The sequence below is a fragment of the Martes martes genome (genome assembly GCF_963455335.1).
Source record: "Martes martes genome assembly, chromosome: 9".
Taxonomy (NCBI): domain Eukaryota; kingdom Metazoa; phylum Chordata; class Mammalia; order Carnivora; family Mustelidae; genus Martes; species Martes martes.
In genome coordinates, this window is record NC_137896.1 from 4815578 (window position 1) to 4828812 (window position 13235).

The 13235-nt window shown below is 58.6% G+C and overlaps 1 protein-coding gene across 3 annotated transcripts in view; it reads left to right on the plus strand.

Moving 5' to 3' along the window:
- The first annotated feature begins 462 nt into the window (after positions 1 to 462).
- PMEPA1 (prostate transmembrane protein, androgen induced 1) overlaps positions 463 to 13235 on the plus strand; it is a 54693-nt gene continuing 41920 nt past the window's right edge. For 2 of the 3 annotated variants that reach the window (XM_080814262.1, XM_080814263.1), the window contains exon 1: positions 660 to 1389. In XM_080814262.1, coding sequence (XP_080670388.1) covers positions 1281 to 1389 — 109 coding nt within the window. In that variant the 5' untranslated portion in view covers positions 660 to 1280. Of the gene's footprint in view, positions 583 to 659; positions 1390 to 13235 lie in introns of those variants that run through there. The other variant, XM_080814264.1, reaches the window with a different exon arrangement.

The window sequence follows — 13235 nt, forward strand, 5'->3', positions numbered from 1 at the left end:
GGGACACACCAAATCGCTGAGAGTTTGGAGGTGTGCCAGGGAGAGATCCTCTGACGTAATATTTCCATTTCTTTTTAAACCAGGAGAATGTGTTCTTATAGCACTTGTGTAATTAAAACTTAATGAAATAAAAGTACACCCCCGCACTTCCTCCCCCCTCTTTTGAACTCCGGAGGCGCGCCCCCCCATCCGGTGGCCCCTCCGGCAGCAGACAATGGGAGTGGATTCGCCCCGGGCCCCGCCGGCTGCGACGTTACACAAGTTCCCGACACGTATTTACATGACAAGGGCTCCCGGGCGTTTCTCCGAGCGGTCCGGGGCGTGTCTACCCGAATTCCAGTCTGACCCAGTCGACCTCCTTGGGGTCGGGTTAAAGGGCGAAGGGGGCGCGGGGCTCTAGAAGCTTCGTGGGACTGTAGACCTGGGGGCGGAGAGTTTCCTGCGAAATCAGGTGTTGGGTGATCGGGAGGACTTCCCTCGTCTTCTCCAATTCCCTCTTCTTTGGGAAGGGACAGGCTTCCCCTAAACCGGGGTCAAGGATTCCGGGATCCCGCGACGCACCCGCAACCCGCGGAGGTGAAGGTGGGAACGAGGCCCGCTTCCCCCGACCCGCGTGTTCTGGTCAGGGGTTCCAGACTGTCCCCAGTAGGGGCGGGGACGCTGCACCCTTCCTCCGCCCCGCTGGTCCCGGGTCTACGCGGGCCGCCTCGCTCTGGCCCTTTAAGAGCCCGCCTTCTTCCCTGTCACCCCGCCCCGCGGCCCGGGAAGGGGGTGCGGGGGAACCTCGGCGGGGATTGGCGCAGCGCGCGCCCCCTCCCCGGCCCCCGCGCGGTGGGAACCGGCAGCCCCGTCTAGCGCTGACGTCAGACCGTCTGCCTGCCTCCGACCGCGGTCTCGGAGCGAAACCCGATCTCCTTGGACTTGAATGAGGAGGAGGCGGCGGCGGCGGAGGCGCTCGGCTGCGGGAAGCCAGCAGCAGAGGCTCAGCCCCGGCGGCAGCGCGCGCCCCGGCTGCCAGCCCATTTCCCGGACGCCACCCGCGGGCACTGCCGACGCCCCCGGGGCTGCCGAGGGGCGGCCGGGGGGCGCAGGGGAGCGCGGCCCCGCGCACTGAGTCCCGCAGCGCCCCGGGAACTTGGCGCCCCGAGCCCGGCAAGCCGGGGTGCGCCTTCCCCGCCGCGCGCCTCCTGCATGCGGGGCCCCAGCGCCGGGCGCCGGCCGGAACCCCCCCCGGCCGCCCCCGTGCCCCCTGCGCCCCGCGCCGAGCCGCCGCGCCGTCCATGCACCGCTTGATGGGGGTCAACAGCACCGCCGCCCTCGCCGCCGGGCAGCCCAATGTCTCCTGCACGTGCAACTGCAAACGCTCTTTGTTCCAGAGCATGGAGATCAGTGAGTGACCCCCGCGCCCCCCTCCCCTGAGGCCCCGTCGGGCTCGGACCCCGCGTCCCCGCGCAGCTGCGGGCGGGGGCTCGGGCCGTGCGCGCCCCCTCGGGCCGTGCGCCCTGCGCCCCGGGCGCGCCCTCCTCTCGCGGCAGCTGGCGGCCGGCCCGGCTTTGTCCCGCGGCGCGGCGAGCCTGGCACGGCCCCCGCTGCCCGCGCCCCGCCCGCTGGGACTCGGACCCGGGGCCGAGCAGCGCGGAGGGCGGCGGGGCGCCCGGCGCGGGAGGGCTGGGGCGGTCGAAACCGTGAAGTTTCCATTTTATTTCCCTAAGGGGCAGTCTCGATGGAGCAATTAGGCCGGCTCTTTATCAACTTCGGCTGGGGGAAGGGGGGTGGCGGGCGTGTGAGACACTGTCTGGCCTGCGGGGTGTCTGGGGCCCGGGGTGTGTGTCTGGAGTGTGCGTGGCGCTTCTGTCTCGGTCTGTGTGAGCGGGTCTCCTTGCGTCTGTGGAGTGTGCGTGTCTGTGTGTCTCTGTCTGGGTCTGGCGCGTCTCCGTGTCTCTCTGTGTCTGTGTGTCTGGGTCGCAGCCTGTCCCGGGAGTATGTAGTCTTCCTGCGTCTTGCCCGTGTCCGTGTCTGGTGCCTCTTTCGACTGTGTGCATTGCTCCGGAGGTCTGGGGACCATTGGTGTCCGGTGTCTGCATTCAGGGCTCAGCGCTGGTGGGTCTGGCCGAAGGTGGATCCCGAGTGTGTGTCTCATTGTGTGAGTGTCTGTGTCCCCGACGCACCTATAAATAGCCTCTGTCTGGACAGCTTGGCTCAGCCTGGCTGGGACCTTGGTTACAAATGAGTCAAAGTTTGGGGCTGTCTGTGTTTGGGACTGCCTTGCCCTGAAAGGAGGAGGTAGATCGAGGGTGGGGAGGGGGTGTTGGAAGCTTGCACCAAGTCGCCCTATACATCCAGAACTTGAGACAAACCAGCCTCGACTTCCGCCATGCATTGCCCACTCAGGTGGAGGTTGGGTTGTGGAGACGGCCTTCTGGCCTGTATCCCTTCCCCCAGCCCATCCTTTTGGGGACCTCTTGCCTCTCGGGGCTTCAGTTTCCCTACCCTCGCCTCTAAGCACCTGAGGCACGGGAGCACACAGCCCTTCTTGCAAGGGCCAGCCTTCTTCTAGCTGGGACCAGGAGTCAGAGGCGGCCACCACGGAGCAGGGCAGTCACTGGGTGACTCATAAGCCAGTTTCCGCAGGCGGCTGCCACAGTTTGTGGCCCCTGAGCTTGTACAGTGAGGCACAAGAGGTAAAAATAACCCATGACTGGTCCTGCTGGGGCAGGCTGGCCTGCTTTGGTGGTGGGTCCTTCCATCCATGAGTGCCCCCCCTCCCTCCAGTCCCGGAATTGAAAGCCCGGTCCCCCCCCAAACCCCACCCCCAGACCGCCCCATGCCAGGCCAGCGCGAGGTGCCAGGAGAACCTGCCCAGAGTCACCGTTTGCGGAACTGAGTTGCATTAAACCAGATTGCTTCCCAAAGGCCCTTTGTGAACTCAGGAGGCTAATGAAATGCACGAGGATATTATTAAAATATGTTCGCACATGTTTGGAGAGGGCCTCATCAGTGCCGAGTGGATTGCTGGTGAAGGACCCTCGGTGCCTCGTTTCCCCCCTTCTGTAAAGCTGCCTTAGGGGAACCCCCCACTCCAGGGTTCCACGCTGTTGTGTCGAACTTACCGTTGTGAGGACTGGGCATGGGCATTTTGCTCTTGTCCTTCCTTTGTGTTCAGGATGTTAAAAAAAAAAAAAAATCGTTCTTATTCCTGTCCCTTCAGCCCTGATGACGTTCTGGCTGACACCATGGTGGTGGTAGACCCGTTGCCTTCAACCTGTGTGCTTCCCCCGGTAGTGCGTCTGAGCAGGACCCCCGAGGTTAGCACCTGAAACCCTGGCCTGCTCCAGCCGGCCCCGGCGTGGTACGTGACTCACCATGCACAGTGTATTTTTTACACACGGCCCCCTGCTTACTGGAAGAAAGCCCAGGGCAGGAAGGGAAATGATCTTTAAAATGCAGGTATAATGTAACAGTTTGTTGCAAGTGCTCATCAGATTCCCCGAAAGGCTCTGGTGAGGAAGCCTGAAAGCCTGGAGTTTCTTTGCACAAAAAGATGGGGAGGAAGATTTGAAGTGCGGAAGGGAGGCCACATTTCACGTGATGCACACTGGGGGTTGTCTGCACGCGGAACGTCAACGATGGATTTGGAGCTGGGCTGCAGGGTCGTCTCCCAGTGGCCCTTGGTAGTAGGTTCCTTAAGTTGTCTCAGTTTCCTCATCTGAAGGATGAGACCCTGACGGTTGAAATCGAAAATTCTACCAGCTTTCAAGATGAGGCCTCTGCCCTCCAAAGTCTGGCTGGAGGCTCCAGGACCAGAAGTGGTTCTCCTCCCCTCCCCCCAGCAGCACTGGGTCCCTAGTGTGGCGTTCAGGTGCCCCAGATCTCGGAGCTGGGTGGAGCCTTGGCCAGCTCGGGCTTTATACCTGAAGGAAGGTGGTAATGGAAAGCTTTGCCCTCGGTCCCCGGCACACACTGGACCCAGACCCAGAGTTATTTCACAGGAAGCGCACACTCTGTCTCTTTAATCTGGAACTTGGGCCCCACAGTAGGTCCATCTTGGACCCGAGGGCTGGAAATCAGCAGCATCCCCTACCGTCGCACTTGGAAGTGTGGGAAGCAGGCTTTCTCCAAGGTTCAAGATACTCCCTGCACCCTCCGCACCCTCTGGGGGCACCTGTTTTCTCTGAGAGTCAAGGGTTGGGGGACGCTCTCTGATGGGGGTTCACTGTTCCCAGGATCCCCCCACAGAAAAATAAGCTGTTCTTTAAACAAGCCTGGGGTCCTGGGGTGAAAGACAGCCAGCCCCAGGGACAGCTCACCAGGCTGACAGTAGGGAGTTGGCCAGATTTTCAGAACAGGGTTCCTGCTGGCCTGCGTGTTTCTTGGCATTCTTGTTGACCTCTTTAGAGGTTTGTCTGTCTTAGGAATTAGCCCCTGCCCTTCTCCTCCAGCTTCAGCTTGAGGCTTTTGGGCGGCAGGCAGGTGGATGTCGCCTCTGCCTGGACAGACCGACTTGGGCCATTCTGCTGTCAGGCTGCATATTTGGAGGACCCTGGGCAGCACCCTGCGTGGCCCCACCCTGGCCCCCCGTGGCCAATATCTCTGGTGGCTGTTCTGTTTCTTACCATCACTGATGTCACTGAGCCTCTGATTCCTCTTCGCCACCCAATCCCAGACAGATACTCCTAAACACTACAGACTGAGCTTGCATAAACTCCCGGGACACCCGGTGCCCCATGGCTCAAATCCGGGCATTTCACCCAAGGGACAAGGACGTCCTTGTGGGGAGGGAGGGGGAGGCTGTGGGGGTTGCTGGACACTTAGGAGCATCCCTGGCCTCTGCCTACTAGGTGCCCATCGGAGTAGGCTTCTGCTCCCCTGCCAAGTTGTAACACCCCAAAATGCCTCCGGACCTCGCCTGATGTCCTTGGCCTAGCTGAGAACTGCTGTTGTAATCGGCTACTTCTCCGGGGGCCTGAGGGCGGAAGGGAGTTGGGCAGTCAGTCTCCTTCAGAGATCAGCCCCAGCGAAGTCCCGTGGTTGTGCTCAGAGTTGGTGCCTGCCTGTCATTCACTCTCTTGGCCTTTCTTGAGCGCCTGCTGTGTGCCGCGCAGGAAGGGTGGGGGCTCCGGGGGCTCCGTCTTGAGGAGCTTCCCGGTTTTCATCTTGGATTTGCAAGGAGGAGAGACTCAGGCACTGTGCAAGCTTGTATTTCAGGATTTGGTTGAAACTAGGGCCGTCTAGCTTGAGCTATTTTCCCCTGTGGGCCCTTGGAGCGGGGACTTTTAACCCACATGTTTTCTGACTGTCTGGGTTTTAGGTTGAGGTGCAAATCCTGGACTGGATCTCAGGTCAGACAGTTGGCCACAGCTCCCCAGGAGGTCTGGGTAAGCCAGCCACACCACCCAGCGTGGCCCAGAGTCAGGGCCAAGCTTAGTGCTTGTCAAGGCAGAGAGTAAGTAATTGCTCCTGCGTGGGCACGTACAACCTGCCCTTTACGTTGTGCAAATTGATGCACTCACTCTCCCTTGGAAGGAGGAGGGAGACGGAGTGGTGTGCACAGCTGCCCCGGAGTGGAGGCTGTTGGGAAGGGTCAGGGTGGCCCTCACTTTGACAGGACAGCAAGGTGCACGTGTCCCGTAGCAGCCCCAGACCTGCCTGCTCAGGTGCGCCGGTACCTGCTCGCACCGCATCCGGGCCCCGGGACACGTCAGCCTTCTGGTTTGCGCAGTGGTTAACATGTAAAACCGTGTCAGAGAGGAGCTTATGAGGGATAGGGCCCAAACTGGAGGGGCCGCGTGGCTTTTCCTCTTTGGGCTCTTACCTCCCAGAGACAAAGTCACGGTCTGGGGTCCTGCCCGCAGAGAAGAAACTCTTAACAAGTGGAAGTTGGGAGGCCGAGCTCCCGCCAGCCGGGGCGCTTGTGTGGTGCACGTGCTGAGGAGGCGGTCAAAGCCCAGGGCCTTGCTTTGTGCTCCTTAAAAGGTGTCATGTGCCCACGTGCATGCACGTGTGTGTGCGTGCACACATGCGCGTGCCGACGCACTGTTAGGCCCTGTGTGCTTGCCTGCCCGCCCCACTCTGTGTGCCAGAGAGCCAGGAGGATGACACTGTGCTGCGTCCGGGGAGGTGTGCCTCAGGGTGGGTGGGCTGCGGAGATCCGGGGCTGTGAGTCCTGCCTGAGGGGGTGGCCGCCACGCGGGCCCTGTGTGGCCAGACCTGTCCACTTCAGGGACCCGGATGTCTGGATGTTGATAAAAAACTCTTGGCATTCAAGGACTGGCAATCCTTTTCTCCTTTTGCTTCAAGGGCCCCGTGACACCTGTCCCCAGACGTGATCTCTCCGAGGGTTGCAGTAGGTCAAGCGTGTGATGGGAGGCGGGGAGATGGGGGCTCAGCCTGGCTCCAGAACATCCTGGCTGTCTTGGGGTCGGAGTGGAAAGTGCGGTAGTAGCCGTTCCTGGGTGCTGGGGGGTGGGGGGCTGTGCCTCGGCCAAGGTTATTCTCGTGGAGTGTGGCCTGGTGTCTCCACAGCTCTGTGATCATGGGGCTTCGTGGTGACAGCGGGGAGAGGACCAGTCTCAACCGTCCGCTTTGTCCTGTCCCCTGGCGGTCACCGCCAGATGAGGAGACCTGCACCAGAGAAAGGTTTCCCCGTCCCGGGGCTGGGGTGCTGGCAGTAGAGGGGATGTTGGAATAAACAGGCATGTGTGGGAACCGTGACCTTGAAGGTAGGGGGACTTGAATATTTTCCTTCCCTTGTCCCTGCCAGGCCCACCTCAGAGCTGGCCGGAGGGACCCCCTTGGGTTCCCGCGGTCCACTGCCAGCTGCGGAGTCCAGGGGGCTGGGTGGGCCTGGCAGGCACAAAGGCAGTAGCACCCTGACATCCAGACACCCCACTAGGTCCCCTGCCGAGGGAGACGCAGAGCACAAAGCCCAGAAACGAGGGACGGTCTGAGGCTCCCATTTTTTGAAAATTAATTTCCGTTTTTAACAAGTGAGTCTCTACAGGCTGTGAACCATCAGAGTGAGACAGTGATCTTTGTTTTCCCGGCGAGTGGGGTTGGGGGGGGGGTGCGTGTCTTCCGCTTGGCTTCTCCGAGCACCTTCTTCTTCATGGGCTGGCCTAACCCCCTCCCCGAGGTGGGCTGCACCCCTTCCTGTAGTCATGACAACTTGGAGCATTGACAGTCAACCTCACTTTCCCTTCGAGTGACACAACAGAGCCAAACTGTGACGCCTCTGGGTCTCCGTCGGGGCCTTGTCGGGTGCTGGTGCAAGCCTCTGTCACCGAGCTGGGAGGAAAAGTCCCAGAACGGTTTTCGGACAAGAGCGGGGGCTTCAGTGCCCCGGGATGGGCCTGGAAAGCGTTGGGGTATCCCCAGGCCTTCCCAGAGCCCCAGCATGGCTTTTCTCTTCTGTTTCCAGGGTGACTGATGGATTTTTGCTGCCACTCCCTTTCTTAGTTGGATATGGAGAACTTATTATGTGCCAGGGGTATAGTGACGCATTTTTCTCAGTCTCCAAAACAGCTCTGTGAGAGAGCTGTTGCTATCACTGATTTGCAGATTTGGGGGAGGGGGAGGGTCCAAAGGGGGTAAGAAACCTGCCCCAGGTGGCACAGCCAGGAACCCAAGCTCCCTGGCCCCACACTTGTGCTCCCAAGATCCCTTCCCCACGACACCACATCGAGTCCCCGCGTCCCAGCCTTATCCTTACAAGACTCAACATGGCCATGGTCATTTAGTTTTCGCCCCAGGACTGCAAGCCCACGTTGCGCCGTTTGCAAGGGAAGAATGCTCATGGATCTCGCAGCTGGGGCCTCTCCGCTCTGGCAGCACAAGGGCTGTCTTCTATTCGCGTGGTGTCCCCCAGACGGGTGTCCCCCTTACAGGCCGTGCGAGGAGCTGGCATCTCTCTCTGCAGCCCCAGTACCCCCACCTTCAGATGCTGGGGTCGGAGATTGCTGAACGGCCCATGGCTCTTCCCGGAGGGACCAGATCTGTCCGCCTTAACACTGATGTCCCCCTGGCCGTCTGGGTCAAGAAGGGGGCGCCCAGCCACTCAGTCGGGCTGTGCGGCAGAATGCCAGGACCCCACAGACAGAACCCTGCCCTCGGGAAGCCACCCTTCTAGGGACCAGACACAAAAAGTTTATTCCGGGGAGGGGGCGGCGGGGGGAATGGAAATGAGGCCACTTTCAAAGCCTCCCTCGGCTAGGCTCCCAGGCCCGTCATCCTGTTTGGGCTCCAGGAGCACTGCCGGGGGGGGTGGGGGAGGGGGGTCTCTCCTGTCACACCTGTCAGGTTGTGTTGGGTATTATGTAATTCACTGTCGCTTGTGTCGCTTCTGGTCACCAGACACGGAAGCGTTAGGTACCGTGCCCGTTTTGCCCAGTGTGTCCCCCGAGCCCTTAGAGACCCCGCACGTGGATGAGGCAGGAAGGAAGGGGGCCTGGGCAGGGCGCGTGGGCAGGCTGGAAGAAGAGTCCAGATGGGACAAGACGCAGTCAAGATACAGACTCTGAAAACCATCTTTTCAGGACATGGGCTGCCCCCTCCCGAGCCTCCAGCCGCACCCCCATAAAATGAAGGGAAGACCAGCAGCCGCCTCGTAGGTGGGCCGGACCGAGGCCTGGACAGTGAAAGGCACCCCTGGCATAAACTCATATTTGCAAGGGACCATCGCTCTGGAAACGTCCAAGGCCAGACATGCCTCTCCTGCTTCAGCCGACTTGTCCTGGGAGGTCAAGGTCTCCCTTCCAATTCCCCTAATGCTTAGAGTATGGAAATGACAAGAAGGGATAGCCACCGCCCGGTCCCAACCCCACAGGGAGAATTTGTAGGGCCCTTCTTTTTTGCACACACCTGCTTCAGGCCTGGAGTGTTTTGGGGGCTCTTTCCCCACCCGGTGTCACCCCCGAGTGGAGCTGGCGTTCACTCCGAGGCAACGGTGAGAGGCCACGTGTCGACAGGAGCTGGGGTGGCTTCCGTGACTCACCGGGGAGGTATCGGGTAATGGGATCTTCTGTTGTTCCGGCAGATTCTGATACCTGTGTGTTTTCCAGTGGGTTCGGGGGCGGGAAGAAGGGGGCGGGTCACTTAGCTTCGAGTCAGCACCCTCAGTGCCTAGCGAGCGCGTCCCGAGCCTCGGGGAACGTGGAGGCTGAGTTTCTTTCCCTTCAGACGTACTGTAACTAAAATCAATGAGTATCGTTTCAGCGGGTTTGGGAAATAGCTCTACTAGCTGAAGAGTTTTAATTATTTGGTAGCAAGCGTAAAGTCCCCAGTGGCTCTGGGATCTGGATGCTGGATGAAGCTTGCTTCTGGCTTCTAGGCGCTGGCTCTCTGCGCTCTGAAGGCTGCTCCGTCCCCTAGAAGCACCTGCCCGTTCCAGTTCTCCAAGACCGTATGCAGTGCAGGGCCCCCCGGCTGGACAGACGCAACCTACACCTCCCAACAGTCGCACAGGTTCAAGACCCCACCTTGCCTTTAAGTTTGGAGAAGTTGTCCCGTATCTTCTGTCCCCCGCGGGGGGGCTTCGGTCGTGATGGGGACGGGGGCAGCCGTGCCGAGTCCTGGAGAGGGCTGGTACAGCTTTTGTGTGCTCTTGGCCCAGAGTAGATGCTTAGTACACAGTGAAGCGGTTGGCGGATGAGCGGATTGACGGTGTTCCTCACCTGCCCCCGAGACCGACGGGGAGCCCTCCATCCCAGTCACGGAGGCTTCAGGCCGGGAGAGTCTCTGTTGGTCCTTAGTTCTCCAGGAGATGATGTTTCCATCCCTGGCTTTGGGGGATGGTTAAAGTGACAAATCCGGCCGTGGATTTTTTTGATGTCAGTGGTTAGGAATACGGAAATACGTGCTTTAAAATACAAAACCAGGGCGCCTGGGTGGCTTACTGGGTTATATGTCTGCCTTCGGCTCAGGTCATGATCTCAGGGTTCTGGGATCGAGTCCCGCATCAAGGCTCCCTGCTTGCAGGAACGTGCTTCTCCCCCCACCCTCCGTGTGTTCTCTCTTTCTCTCAAATAAATAAGTAAAGTCTTGAAAAAGTAAAATATGAAGCCGTGTATTTTTGGATATTTGAAAGATACATAGATACTTTATGATGTAAAATATGTAGAATGTTTTAAAACGCTTGCGTTCCACCCACCGAGCTGGGGTGGCTTTTTTAAGGTCCCTTGACTGGAGGTCACTGTGGGGACCTGCCTCCCACCAGGTCTGCCCAGGACTGAGCCCTGAGCCTTCCCCTGCCTTTGCCCAGGGTTCCAGAAAGAGAATCGGGGAGCTGAATCAGATTTCCAGGAAATTTGGGGAGAAAGCAGACTGCCCTTTCCCAAAAGAGGTGTTCTATCCCAGTGGCCCTCGTTACCTGGTCACTGCCAGGGGCTGGCTTTGCCCGGGGCACTTGCTGGCTTTACCAGTGATGGTCCAGTCAGCTGCTGGTAAGAGGGGCTGCTGCCTGAGAGCCCAAGCCTGGTGTAAGCTCAGTTTTATTCTCTCTGTCTGCCCACAAGGATCTGATATCCCTGATGGGGAAGCTTCCCCCTTTGTAGAAGCTTGTCCAGGAAGCCTGGCCAGCAAGGTTCAACCCGAGGCCTGTGGGGGTGATTCATCTCAGAGGTCACACTTCGTTAGAGAAGCTCAGAATTTGCATGTGACCACCGTGAACGCTCTTTCTTCATCACCCTAAGTTTTATAGCAGGTAACAGCTTTGATGTGAACTACCTGCCGTTGCTGTGCGTGGAGAAATTGTGGGAGCATTTGGTTATTGTAGATGATGTGTTTCAAAACCCTGGTCACAGCTCTGTGTTCTCCTATGAATGCTACACTTCAAGAAGGAAAAATAAAAGTGAATACCAAGATTTTTTCTGAAACGATGTGCGTATATGTGCCTCCTTCTTCTGCATCGCTTCTGTGGCTGCATGTTTTAAGGATTTCACAAACGTCTTAAGGAACCCGCCAGGAGACAGTAGAAAGTGAGGTCCCCGGAGCCCTGTAAGACTTTGGTGGCCGCCCCACCCCATTTTGCAAATTCCCACGTCGATAGGCTGGTGCTGGGCTGGAGCTGGTCATAGCTCTAATTGCCTTCCTAAAAACAATTTAGTCGGTAATAATTCTGTAAACCTATGAATCAACTTTGCGCAAACACCCTGAGTAATTTCTTTGTTCTTTTCTCTCTACTTTGTAATTGGTGTCTGTAAAAGCCAAAGGTTTGGTCTTGCGGAAGGCATGATTCATTTATTGGTGTCTGTGGCGCCCCGTTATCATTCAGTCATTGGAGAACACCGTCGCGGTGAGCCCCGAGTGATTCATACCAGGCTGAGCTTGGCAGCCCATGGGGTCACGGCCATAGCAGGAAACAATTTTTTCTAATCTGTTTATGGTATGGGAGAGAGAGGTGGGTATATTGAGATGATGGAGAGAGTGTCGATTACGTTGGTGAATGTAACCGATTAAGTAACACCAACAGGCCCTCTAAACACCACTTCGTTTGCTGCTGGCGATCGTTACGATAGCTCACGGCTAAATACGCTCCTGTCTCCGGTGCATCTTGCCCGTGTTTCGGGATCCTGGTTCCTGAGCAGGCTGGCACGTAGGGACGTCCCCGTTGGCGTCTTGGAGCAGAGTTTCTGGTCGAAAAGGCACAGATGCAGAGAATGTTGCCTTCTAAAACAGCGACAACAGGGGCGCCTGGGTGGCTCAGTGGTTAAGCCTCTGCCTTCGGCTCAGGTCATGATCCTAGGGTCCTGGGATCGAGCCCCGCATTGGGCTGTCTGCTTGGCGGGGAGCCTGCTCCCCCGCCCCCACCCCCCCGCCTGCCTCTCTGCCTGCTTGTGATCTCTGTCAAATAAATAAAGAAAATCGTTAAAAACAACAACAGCAACAACAAACCCCGTTGACTGGGGGTCCATCACGGAACGGTTTCAATGTCCAGGTTTAAGAGTCAGCAGCCGTTCGCCACCAGCCCCTCGATTTTCCTAACGATGACCATTATGAGATGTTTGCAGTTGCCAAGCCTTTCATTACGCCGCCAAGGGTGGGGACTTACACGTGGAGCGGCACATTTTGCCTAATTTTATTACTTGCTTGTGGCCCTAAATAAAATTGTCGCTGCCCTCCCATCTCGAGGCTGATTAGACTTGCTTGCTGCGTGGCACAGAGGTGGGTGATGAGTCCAGCTTGCAGCCATCGGTGTAAAGCCAGGCCCTGCCTGCACGTGTGTAGCCCGGCACTTGCCTCTGTGTAGTTGACCAGTGTTTCTCCCCACAGTCCGCTTCTCCGGTGACTCGCCGTCTGTCTAACTCACTCTGCCGGATCCTGCCGTCTGCATCGCGGAGTGAGGGCTGGTTCGCAAATGTGTGACTCCCCAGCCCCTGGGGCCCCTTACCTAGAGGAGAACCCAACCCGTGTTTATTGATTGGTTTTGCACATTCCCGGGCAGGGGTCCGGGACGAGCGTGTGGCCCGCGGTCCCGCGCTGCCTTTCCTGCCCGGGGCAGATACTGCTCATCTGTCGCAAGCGTCCACTCTTGCTGGGGTCAGACCGTCCCCGAGGTGGTGCTTCCATGCCCACTCCCAGTTGGGCCTCCGAGGAGGCTCACGCAGGGTGTAGATGATCCTCGGGAAGGAAGCGGAGCGCTGTCTTCACGGGGCAGCCCAGCGGGGAGAGGCGTGAGGGCTGTGGGTCTCCCTCCGAGCTAGGAAACGAGTCAGGGCAGTCCCTTCGGGAGTTTTAGGAATGTGCCGCCGCCTGCAGTGCCCCAGCACCGGCCTTCAGCATTCGGGCTTGGGTCCCTCCCAAACCTCCAGGCTTCTGCAAGGTGGGATCCGTAGGAAGATCCGTCCCGTTCCTTAACAGCACTTCCTTTGTCTTTAAAATCACAGTCGTGAGCCTACAGGTCACCAGAGCCTCCACTTAACCTCCGCAGCCTCTTTGCCCTGGATCTCTTGAGCCCTACCCTAAGCACACGCAGCATTCATTTACACTCTAGAGAGAATGAGCTCTGGATCCTTTCCCCAGAATAGACTCAGGCCAGTGGGGCATGGGGCTTGGGAAGAACAAGGAAGAGGAGAGGCTAGGAGGAAGGGGAGAGGCTAGGAGGCAGGCAGTGTCCAGACAGTGGGTGGCCGGCACCCGGCAACTTCGTCTAGCTGGTCGTTTCCTTGGTGTTTGCCCACGGTGAGGTGGTGGCTTTCCACAGCCCGGCTCCAAGAGGCGGGGCTAGATCATATGCCATGGTG